The sequence below is a fragment of the Chelonia mydas genome, chromosome 13 (genome assembly GCF_015237465.2).
Source record: "Chelonia mydas isolate rCheMyd1 chromosome 13, rCheMyd1.pri.v2, whole genome shotgun sequence".
In the NCBI taxonomy this organism is placed as follows: Eukaryota; Metazoa; Chordata; order Testudines; family Cheloniidae; genus Chelonia; species Chelonia mydas.
In genome coordinates this window covers 25,681,174-25,691,117 of record NC_051253.2, presented here as the reverse complement: position 1 = coordinate 25,691,117, position 9,944 = coordinate 25,681,174, and the positions used below count along the sequence as shown (strand labels likewise).

General features: G+C 42.5%; 1 protein-coding gene across 6 annotated transcripts in view; it reads right to left on the bottom strand.

The window, feature by feature from the left end:
* Nucleotides 1-918: 918 nt before the first annotated feature.
* GGT7 (gamma-glutamyltransferase 7) overlaps nt 919-9,944 on the bottom strand; it is a 52,775-nt gene continuing 43,749 nt past the window's right edge. For 5 of the 6 annotated variants that reach the window (XM_043527527.1, XM_037877096.2, XM_043527525.1 and 2 more), the window contains one exon: nt 919-6,984. In XM_043527527.1, the coding sequence (XP_043383462.1) occupies nt 6,821-6,984 (164 nt within the window). In that variant the 3' untranslated portion in view covers nt 919-6,820. Of the gene's footprint in view, nt 6,985-8,924; nt 9,781-9,944 lie in introns of those variants that run through there. The other variant, XM_043527524.1, reaches the window with a different exon arrangement.

The following is a 9,944-nucleotide window of genomic DNA, read 5'->3' as shown; positions in this document are numbered from 1 at the left end:
CAAAATCTTATTTAGTTTAGTTGAAAAAGTAGAGTCTCAAAATGTGGACCCAAATTGGGGATGTTTGGATCTGGGGCTACTGTGCTGGCTCCTTCTATAAAATACACTGAGATCTAGGTTCTTTGGGGCAGGGATTGTTTCTCACTAGATCGGGGTTGGCAACCTTTCAGAAGGGGTGTGCCGAGTCTTCATTTATTCACTCTAATTTAAGGTTTCGCATGCCAGTAATAATAATCCATGTGATCCATGCTGAGCTGCACCCCCTCTTGGCCCTGACTGCACCCCTCACTGCCCCAGGCTGGGGCCAGAAGGCCACAGCTGGAGGCAGCTGCAGAGCCCAGGGCCAGCGGCCTGGATCCCAGGTCAGCAGCAGAGACCCCCAGAGCCCCCCAGGGCCGGCAGTGGGCTGAGCGGGACCAGTGGCCAGAACCCCAGCTGGCAGGGGGCTGGCAGCTGGTACCCCAGGCCAGCAGTGGAGCCCCTGGGACCAGTGGCCGAGACCCGGGGCCAGCAGCGGGCTGAGCGGGGCCGGCGGATGGAACCCCGGCTAGCAGGGGGCTGGTAGCCGGTACCCCAGGCTGGCAGCGGAAGCCCCAGGACCGTGGCCATGACCCGGGGCCAGCAGCGAGCTGAGCAGGGCTGGTGGAGGGAACCCTGGCTGGCAGGGGGCTGGTGGCCGATACCCCAGGCCGGCAGCGGAGCCCCCGGGACCGGTGGCCAGGCCCCGGGCAGTGTGCCACTGAAAATCGACACGTGTGCCATAGGTTGCCGACCCCTGCACTAAATGTACATAGAGTCCCTAGTGCAATGGGGCCCTGATCTCAATTTTGGGCCTCTAGGTGGAAAAGTGATATAAATAATAATACAATGCAGTCTATCAATAGAACACTGTAAAGGATGAAACAAGTGCATTGTGAGTGCATAATACAAAAAGAAAACTGCATTTATTTTAGCCTTTTTTCATTGTATGTGAAAAAATACACAGATACATGTGATTTCAATACAATCAAAGTCACGGCTATGATTACAATGCATTTTCATAGGTCAGTATTTTCAAAAAAAAAATGATCCTGTACAGTAAATGTGGCATCGTTTCACTTGTATTCATGACCATGTATGGATTTTCCAAAATGAAATACTATGTTACAATTTTGTTCTAAGAACTTAATCTCTCCATGCCCCCAGTGGAACCGCAAAAAGTGATTCCTAGTCTAGAATATGTACATGGCCTCTTGGACAAATGTGGGGAGAGGGAGTGGGAAGCAGATATGTTTTGATGAGATTTTAATTGCTTTCTTACCTATCTGCACATACTTCTGTCTAGGTAGGAAAAAGGAAGCTGAGCATGTAGCTATCGAAGTGATGGGCACAGTATTGGTTAGCTATACTAGAAGGACCAGCTCCGTGAAGTGTTCTTGCAGCTGCTGATATGAGACCCCTCTTGTGGAAGATTTGCACAAAGCTGAGGGACTGTCCTCAGTTGGATGAACTTCCTCATTATCTTGAAGGGCTTCAGCCTGCAAGAAGCTACTGCCGTTGAGGGACTTTCTCCCTCCTAAGTATCCTTGTGGAAATCATTCCCTTCTGCACAAGGGCTGAACACTGGAGGGCTCTTTGTTGGCAGATAGCCTCATTATTGGAGGTGCCACCATTGAACCTCCTCATCTGCTCTATAAACAGAGGCTTTTTTTTTTTTTTTTTTTTTTTTTTTTTAAGGCTCATTACAATCTGTTACTCCTTCTGAAAGCTGTCCTGGCCCTCCCAATGTGCTCTTTTCTCTGGCCTATAACAATGAGAAGCCCTTTGCTGATGTATAGAACTTTCTCAAAACCATTGCAAAGTAAACATTCACCCACAATAACAGCACTTCCCACTAAGTCAGATTTTTAATAGGTAAAAAAACCCAACCTTCTTATTGCTGATTTGTGCTATAATCTTGTCCTCTATGAAAAGGTTATGAGTTTTATCTAGTTATGCTTAAGAGGCCTGATTTGTCTTTCCCTCAAACTAATGTAAATCCAGAGTAAATCTACTGAAGTCCCTGGAGTTGCACTGGCGTGAAACTGATGTAAGTGAGGGGAAAATTGGGACCCAAATCCTTCTTCAGTTTCTGGGGTAGGCCTTGGAGTCTACAACCTTTTGAGCACAACTGTTCTAGAGAAAAAAGAAAAGGAGTACTTGTGGCACCTTAGAGACTAACCAATTTATTTGAGCATAAGCTTTCGTGAGCTACAGCTCACTTCATCGGATGCATACTGTGGAAAATACAGAAGATGTTTTTATACACACAGACCATGAAAAAATGGGTGTTTATCACTACAAAAGGTTTTCTCTCCCCCGACCCCACTCTCCTGCTGGTAATAGCTTATCTAAAGTGATCACTGGTCTGTGTGTATAAAAATATCCTCACTGCATTTTCCACTTTTATGCATCCAATGAAGTGAGCTGTAGCTCATGAAAGCTTATGCTCAAATAAATTGGTTAGTCTCTAAGGTGCCACAAGTACTCCTTTTCTTTTTGCGAATACAGACTAACACGGCTGTTACTCTGAAATCTGTTCTAGAGAAAACCACCAGCAATTCAGAGAGAATCCCCACTGCAAATCTGATAGCTAACAGCTGTGCCACTTAATACAGGAAAAGTGCTTCATAATTTTCCAGTCTTAGTCAAGGAACCAAGAGCTCACTAAGAAAGGTATTAGCACAGCTATTTTGAAAACAGATTGACGGTGCTCTGACTTCCCTTACACCATTTTACATCAACATAAACTCCACTGATTTCAGTGAAGTTGCTCCCAATTTACACAGGTGTGAAATCAGAATTAGACCCATTCACTGTTTGTAGACTTGAGTGGCGGAATGAGGAAGGCAAAATTCATAGAGGCATAGATTCCAAGGCCAGAAGGGACCATTGTGATAATCTAGTTTGACCTCCTGTGTAACACAGGCCAGAGAACTTCCCCAAAATAATTCACAGAGCAGATCGTTTAGAAAAACATGCAATCTTGATTTTAAAATTGTCAGTGATGGACAAATGGCTGTACTCAGTGCTTAAGCTGTGCCTGAGCTGAGCTCTGGCATCTCTAGACTTGGCAGTTCATAGTCCCAGCACCTCTGGGCTTGCTGAACCTGTTATGAATGTAAAAAAATTTACCGGAGCCCCAGCACCTCTTTCATTACAAATTAAGCACTGGCTGTACTGATTCTGATTCAGATTCTCCAGAACAGAAGAGGGAATGTAGGGTAAAACAAAATAATTGTTACACATACACAAGTTGCTTAATGTCATTCTTACTCATTGTATATGTCCTTACCTTTAGAGCTTTATACATAGCAGTCTGTGTTTGACACAATTGGGAGTGCAAATGCACTACTGTATTTAAAACCACTGAAATGTTGCTCTGAAGCTGCATTCGTTAACTGCATTGAGCTTCTGTGGGAAATCATTAATTAATTGACTCCACGCTCACGGCCAGATTCTGATCTCAGTTATTCCTGATGTACAATAGAATATTACACTAATTTTACAACACTGTAAAGGGGTGATAAAGAGTTTGACCCTCATTGCTTTTTCGGTCACTTCCAAGATCATGATACAAATGGTAAAGGCATTTTTTACCAAAATGTAATGTCAATTGTCTTCATAACACTTCGGGCCATGTCTTACTATTGTTCTGTGCGGAGAGCTCCCCAGTGATATCAAGGCCGAATTCTGCATAAAGACAACAGGTCAAATTCTGCTCTCATGTTGTAGCAAATTGAGAGTAACTCCACTGAAGTCAATGGAATTACTGCATATTAATATATATATTCCTAAAAGCAGAATTTGTCTCTAAGGTTAGAATATGGCCCTTTAATTTCACAATGTTTGTCTCATTTCTACATGAGGAAATACTACGCATTTTCTAGTACAATTAATTAAACTGAAATTAACTAAAATGAAATTCAGTGGATCTTGCCATACTAGATTGACTACCAAGATTAGAGATGCTGGTCCTAGTAGAAATTTTCTGACCAAGCTTCAATGACAAGTGACTCTTTGTCAAATATATGCTATACTGACACCACTTTTTAACCAGAGTGAATAGGAAACTATTCATAAGACCTTTGTTTTTGTTAGGTGTGGCCTTTGGGTATAATATCATCTCCCTGTTTCTTTTCATTTTCTCATCTTTGCAGTATAGGCTGTGATCCAGCAGAGCACTTAGGAAAATGCTTTAACTTTACTGCATTTGAATAATCCTACTGAAATTCCACATTGGGACACTTAAGTGCTCTGTTGGATCAGAACCAGAGTCTTTACTTGTAAAAGGACCTTCGGGGCTCAGCGTCAGAACTATACTGGTGAAAAGAAGAATTCAATTGGCAAATAGGACTTTTATCTTTCCAACTGAGCTGTTAAGTAATGTGCACTCTTTTGGAGCACTATAAATAACAATTCCTGGAACACTTGTTTTACAACCATGTTCAGTAAACCTCCATATATGGGGGATAGATCATTGCTGTCACTGTCCTAGAAAAATCCCAGATTTCAGCCCATGAGGATCAATGCACAAAAATGCCTCCCTCCCTTCCCTAGTAAGCCTTACGAAGTCTGCTCCAAACCATGCATAGTGTTATGAATGCAGCATGCTGCTTTCACTACAGCACTTCTCCTTTCTCCTGCGGTATTACTTGGCTGATGGCTGACCCACACGGAGTCATGGGAATTAGACTAGATAAGGGGGTTAGACTAGATGACCCTTGCAGTCCCTTCTAACCCTATGATTCTATGATTTGTGATGGAAAATATTTTTGTTTATTCATGTCTGCTTAATAGCCACCTTGTTCTACCTTAGAGGTGTCTGCATTTCAGTAGTGCATGAAAGGGATCTCTCTGGTATGTCTTTCCTACCTCAACAGGGTGTTTGGGACTTTATTAGTTAATGTTTGTAAAATTTTGAGATACTCGGCTAACAGAAACTACATAAGCGCAAAGAATTATTAGTTTGATAATCTGTTAGTTCATTGATCCCCTTAAGAAGATACTGCATACTCCCACCATTAAACCGCATTTGAGCCATAAAAAGGTATAATACAGCAATGGCCAAACTTACTGATCCTCTGAGCCACATACGATAATCTTCAGAAGTTTGAGAACCAGGGTGCGCCTGCCAGGGCCCAGGGCTTCATCCCCGCGAGAGGCGCCTGCCAGGGCTCAGGGCTTCAGCCCTGCTCCTGCTGAATCCCCGAGCCCTGGCAGGTGTGCTCTGCAGGGCTGAAGCCCGCTCCCCACTGGGCAGAAACCCCTACCCCACGACCCCGCTGCAAGGCAGAGGTCCCAAACTCCCCTCCCCCAGTCTGGTAGGTGGAGAATGGGCAGGCTCCTCAAGCCGCACTATAATAGTCAAAGAGCTGCACGTGGCTCGCGAGCGACAGTGTGGCCACCCCCGATATAATATGAACAAAACAGTATTCACAAGATTCCAGCTCATTGGTCTCTCCGGCGTGACAAGATCTGGAATCCCTTTCATAAAAGCATCATATGAAATACCAAGACAACCATAAGCAGACATACATATATAGTATGTACAGTGGCCATAGATATATTAACATCATGAAGGAAACCAGTACACGATAGGCTGTGAAAACAATGACAAAAATCATTTTAAAAAAGCTTAAAGTGCTGGGTGACTGTCTGGAACTGACTGGTGGAAAGAAAAGGAGGTGCTCAAAAGGTGACCAGAATCAATCTGTGCAATGATCATGATCACGCTTTGTATTTCCTCATTTTTATTGACAAGTCAAATGCTGAATGCTTCCTTCAGCCTGTCTTGGATGTTGGGGACTCTAAAAAATATTACGTAAGTAGCTTTTGATTTGTTTCCTGTCTTATCTCTATAACTTACGTTTTCTAATGCACCCACGACAACAGTATCTAAGCTCTGGTTTGAAGTGTTGGCATGAATCTGGGGCTCAATCAAGCAAGGGACTCACCTTTTCAGAGCAGGGTTAGCTGAGACAGTGTTAAAAAAGCCCTGACTCTACATGAACTCTTTCTACATTACAACTTGCACTGTGGCCACCCCCACTGGACCTCTTTTGGGGGCACCAGTGGTAAATTCCGGGTGCCATTTTTGCCAGTGTAGATGTAGTCTGACTCCAAGTCCAGATCCCCAGTGAGTCTATGCAGTAAATTAATTCAAAACATTCAGGGTGAAGGAGACATAAGGGCACTAAAGATGTGTAGTGATGTATGAATGGTAATTGATATAGGAATATCCATGCTAGTAAAAATCAGCTGACCCACAGGGAATATTAAAGAAATCCCTGAAGTTCCAGGTATGACTGCCTAGAGCCAGTACATCAATCTGTATTATATATTGATTTATATGAGACAAGGGTGTCAAGCCAGGGAAAGGAGGGAGTTGAAAATTACAGCAACAGCAGTAATTGTCTGTTTGGCACAAAATATTTTGTTCTCTTTGTCATCTTCTTTGCTAATGTTTCTGTTGGTTAAATTAAAGTGTTTAAGGTTGGCATTTGAAATGACTGAAATCACTAATGGGGCATTGTCAAAGTAAAAGTGTATTCCCTGCATTCCTTTAATAACTGAGATTATTACAACTCAAATTATTTTTTTACAAAATCAAAGGGCTGTGTTGTGCCTTTCCCAGCCACTGTTGCATTGTTTGAGGTGGGGAATGCAGAAGGTCTATTCAACAATGCAGAAACCCACAGCAAACACTGCTCGTTCCTCCCTGGGCCATTTCAGAACATGCACATAATTTTTGTTGTTGTTGTTTAAAGCTTTATCCAATGAACGCACCAAATGGAGGTTGTTATAATATTGTTGCTCCTGCAGCATCCATGCTTCTTGGGTCTTTCACACCAATGATGAAGTTGTTGGTTCTCCTGGCTCCATGAACCAAGGAAAGCACATCGACTTTATCTACTTGATGACCCCTGGCTTCAAGGAATTTAATATCTTCTTCGGGAAATTCACCTGTTAAGATTTTAGACAAAGTTATTCTAATTGAAGCCATTATTGCATGAGTTCCAAGTTTTTACCTTAAATTTCTAATCCATTGTGCCAATGAACCTGCCCATCAGTGTCCTACTCTTAGGGATCTGGAAGGAAGAGAGGCATCACAAGAGTACAAATTCAATGGCCTAGTAAGAAGCAGTGTCTCAAGAGAGCACACCCAATTCTCAGCAGCAAAGACAGTGTCTAATGGCGCATTGTCAAGGTAGGCAGTGTTGAGTGAGGGTGGGGGTGGGAATGGGAGATATGTGAGGATCACTGAGGGATGTGGAGGATGCTCCTTCTCAACAAAAGGGGAAAATAAACTGCTGCCATTGCAAAAATTGACAATAAGATAAATGTGGGGCAAGAAAATGAAAATCCAGCAGACAGAACTTCACTGTAGGCTTCACTGTAGGCCTTTGGGATTAATTCAGGATAAAATATTAGGGCTATCAGAATTAAACAGGAGTATGGGGAAAGCTGTAGTCCACCTTAAAAGTAGGTTTAGAAGCAGCACCATTCAGATTCTTCACATAACCAATAGAAACTAGCACCTCTTTTCTTAAGCACAAGAGGAGAAGAAGTCTTTCATGCCCCTTATAAACTGTGTGGCAAAAAGTACTAATGGGTGAACTTCAGAAGGTTCAGAGATTTGGGTCAAAAGTTGAGATGCTTCTCTGAATCTCTCGAGCCTGTAAAGCCAAAGTGGAAATCTTTGCCTGGAACAAGAAAGTGCTCCCTACTTGGCATGCTTCAGGTTTTGAGTGCCCCGCTTAAGATAACTGGGGCCTGATTTTCCAAGCAGCCAAGTACCTGCAACTTCAGTTGAAGGCAATTGGAGCTCCAGGTGCTCAGCTATTTCTGAAAATCAAGGCCCCATTCAGGAGTCTCAAATTGGGCCCCCCAAATCACTTCTTGTTTTTGATAATTTAAGACATATTTTTTTACACCAAGATTATTTAAGAGCTGAGACACACCTGAATTTCACCTATAATTTATTATTTGTATTTCAGTAGAGCTGAAGGGCCCCAGCCAGAGTTGGAGGCTGCACTGTACACACACACACAACAGAAGACAGTGCCTGCCCCAAGAACTCACAGTTACAAAGGCAAGACAGACACACAACAAAAAATGCAAGCTGCCAAGAAGTACAAGCCTTATAAACTACAGTGCAATTTCTTCCCTGGCTCCCTTCATATAACCCTGCCTTTCTCTACCTACCTCCCCTGCTTTGTTATTTGTTGTGCTTTCACAATTTTAATATAAATACTGCAGTGTGATTGCAAATTGGCTCAGGATACAACATCACAAACTAAGCAGATAAGTAAAAATCTTATGGTAACTATACCTATATAAAGTGTAGGTAAGAGTATGGTTTAGAGTATTATCTACCTGAAGCATTCAAAAATCACAACTCAGGCCGCAAAAAAAACCATGAAGTTTTTTTAAATAGTAAATTTTGGATATTTTTTATTGTCTTCTGGTTTCTGAGTTTTTAAATTACATTCCAGTCCCATTTTCAGGCTTTTCTCTGCAACTATGAGGGCTAGAAACTTTGGGGAGGGGGGTGGTGTTGTTTTTTAATGAAAGCAGAGATCTTCACATAATTACATGATTTTAGGACATGGAGCTTCAAGAAAAATACCGAATAATGTGAAACTCACAATAAACTTGGGAAAGTTGGCAACACTGCAAGGACATCTAGACTGGTAGAGTTCTAGGCACATAACAACCAGAAAGATATTATCATGGGTTTCCTCTTCCTGCCAGCTAGGTTGTAGGTGAGCAGAGACATGGGCACGGGGAATGGAAAGTAAAAGAAAAAGTATTTGTGGGGGTAACGCTGCCTGTAGCTAGCTCTAGGAGAGGCAGGCACCACTGTGTATGAAGACTGGCTACATTAAAGGACTGCCAGTTTGAAGACATGTTCTTGGTCTTGCCTCATTCATTTGGATACTCATGGTGCCACAATCTCAGTACACTGGAGGTGTCTTCAGAGAAGAGCAAAACAATTATTAAGAGCCAGGTGAATGGTTTATGAGGAAAGACTGGAAGACACTGAACACATACAGGTTGGCCAAATGACGATGGAGGGGAAAATGAGTATTTGAAGGGTGTGACCACCAAGAAGGGAGAGGAACTGGTGAGAATAAAGGGATGTAGCTAGAAAGAGTGGGATGACATTAAGCAAAGGAGAAATGTGCTAATGGTGAGATCTACCAGACTATGGAAAACTCTTCAACAGAGGGATGGGGGTAACTCCATCACTTTGGGACATTTGGACTGGATAAAGCACTGGAGATTAGCCAGAAAGGACCAATCCCAAATTGGTTGGGAAAATAATATGTTAGCCCAATATATCTTTGCCATCTCCAATGTCTGATACTTTATTATTGTTTTGTTTCAATTCAGTGTGGTCACTATTATATCTCATTGCTGAGCATAATGTACAAGTACTGCTTATCCTATACACAAGGTGCTCAAAAATGCCCGCTCATAACGACTGTCTCTTTGGATATACACTTCACAGTTTGTATGTGATGAAGACTTAAAATTGCTAAGTATGGCGATGCTTAGACACAGGAACAGAAAGCAAGACTTCTGCGTAAAACTGTCAGCTCTGTGGGATGTTTCTGCGTGGAGGCCTCCGGGCTGTACTGAAACTGGACATACGGATAACACGAGAGCACAGCTCTTCTATGGCACGTGCCATCTCTTTTCTGCACACCAGGATTCATCCTAACCACTCCACACCAAGCTGGGAACACACAGTCCCTTTTATAATTCAAAACATTAAATTAGAACTTGTCTATTTCTTTAGCTTTTACCTACAGAAACAAAATCCACCAACTGGTGACTTGTCCTGTGATCTCCAAATCCTTTGCTTTCTTTGATGCACATGAGACAATGTTCTAAAATGCTGGATCCCATGTCCAACA